General features: G+C 50.0%; 1 protein-coding gene across 1 annotated transcript in view; it reads left to right on the top strand.

Moving 5' to 3' along the window:
- Positions 1-780, top strand: part of EMH_0057320 (Chromosome III, complete sequence, related) — a gene marked incomplete at both ends in the record, with an annotated part of 6,763 nt that overhangs the window by 2,218 nt on the left and 3,765 nt on the right. Inside the window, 2 exon segments of the mRNA XM_013497454.1 lie at positions 349-451; positions 624-752. Coding sequence (XP_013352908.1) covers positions 349-451; positions 624-752 — 232 coding nt within the window.

The following is a 780-nucleotide window of genomic DNA, read 5'->3' as shown; positions in this document are numbered from 1 at the left end:
ATACTATGCGGGAGGTAAACCCTAAACCCTAAAACCTAAACAACAAACCCTAAACTGGTTTACTATTGTTACCTAGGGTTTCTTTCTAAGAGTTTAGAGTTTTTTGATCGTAGTTTAGGGTTTGTAAACCCTAACCAGTGAACCCTCATCAGCAATCCATAATCAGTAAACCCCAGCCAATCAATAACGTATATTGTATATTAATGTTTAATCAGTAAACCCAAGTAAACCCTAATAAACCCATTGGCAACGAATGCCTCCTTCATACGAGCACGCAGCAGATGAGCCTTCGCATGCAGGCTTGCGCGGTTGAGGCTTCAGGGTTTAGCTTTGAGGGTTTGCATGCAGGTCAATAGGTACTGGACCTGCTGCTTATTTGGCGTCGCGTTTGGCTAAGTGCAATTTGCAGTTGGGGGGCCTCGTCCTCATCTCCCCCTTCGCCTCTCTGGCGGTAAGCAGATGCATGTACCCCCTAGCGGGAGACGATCCCTGCACACGATCCCAGGATACGATCGGATCCCAGCTAGCTACAGGATACGATCCCAGCTAGCTGAAGACGATACGATCCGAGCTAGCTTCAGGTATGTTAGCTACTTGTTTCTCTGTCGATTGCTTGGCTATAGGCTTTAGCTGCGGATATGGCGGAGTTGCCGGAGCCGCTGGCACGGCTGGTGGTTACTCATCACTGGGACACGGAAGCGGCGCTGCAGCAGTGTCAGGGGCTGCCGCTCTGCATCATTCATGGACAGCAAGTACCGATGCTGTTGCTGCTGCTCGTGC

The sequence above is a fragment of the Eimeria mitis genome, genomic scaffold (genome assembly GCF_000499745.2).
Source record: "Eimeria mitis Houghton genomic scaffold, Emh_scaff2687, whole genome shotgun sequence".
NCBI lineage: Eukaryota > Apicomplexa > Conoidasida > Eucoccidiorida > Eimeriidae > Eimeria > Eimeria mitis.
Note: the sequence above shows the minus strand (reverse complement) of the source record. Positions and strands in the feature narration are given on the sequence as shown.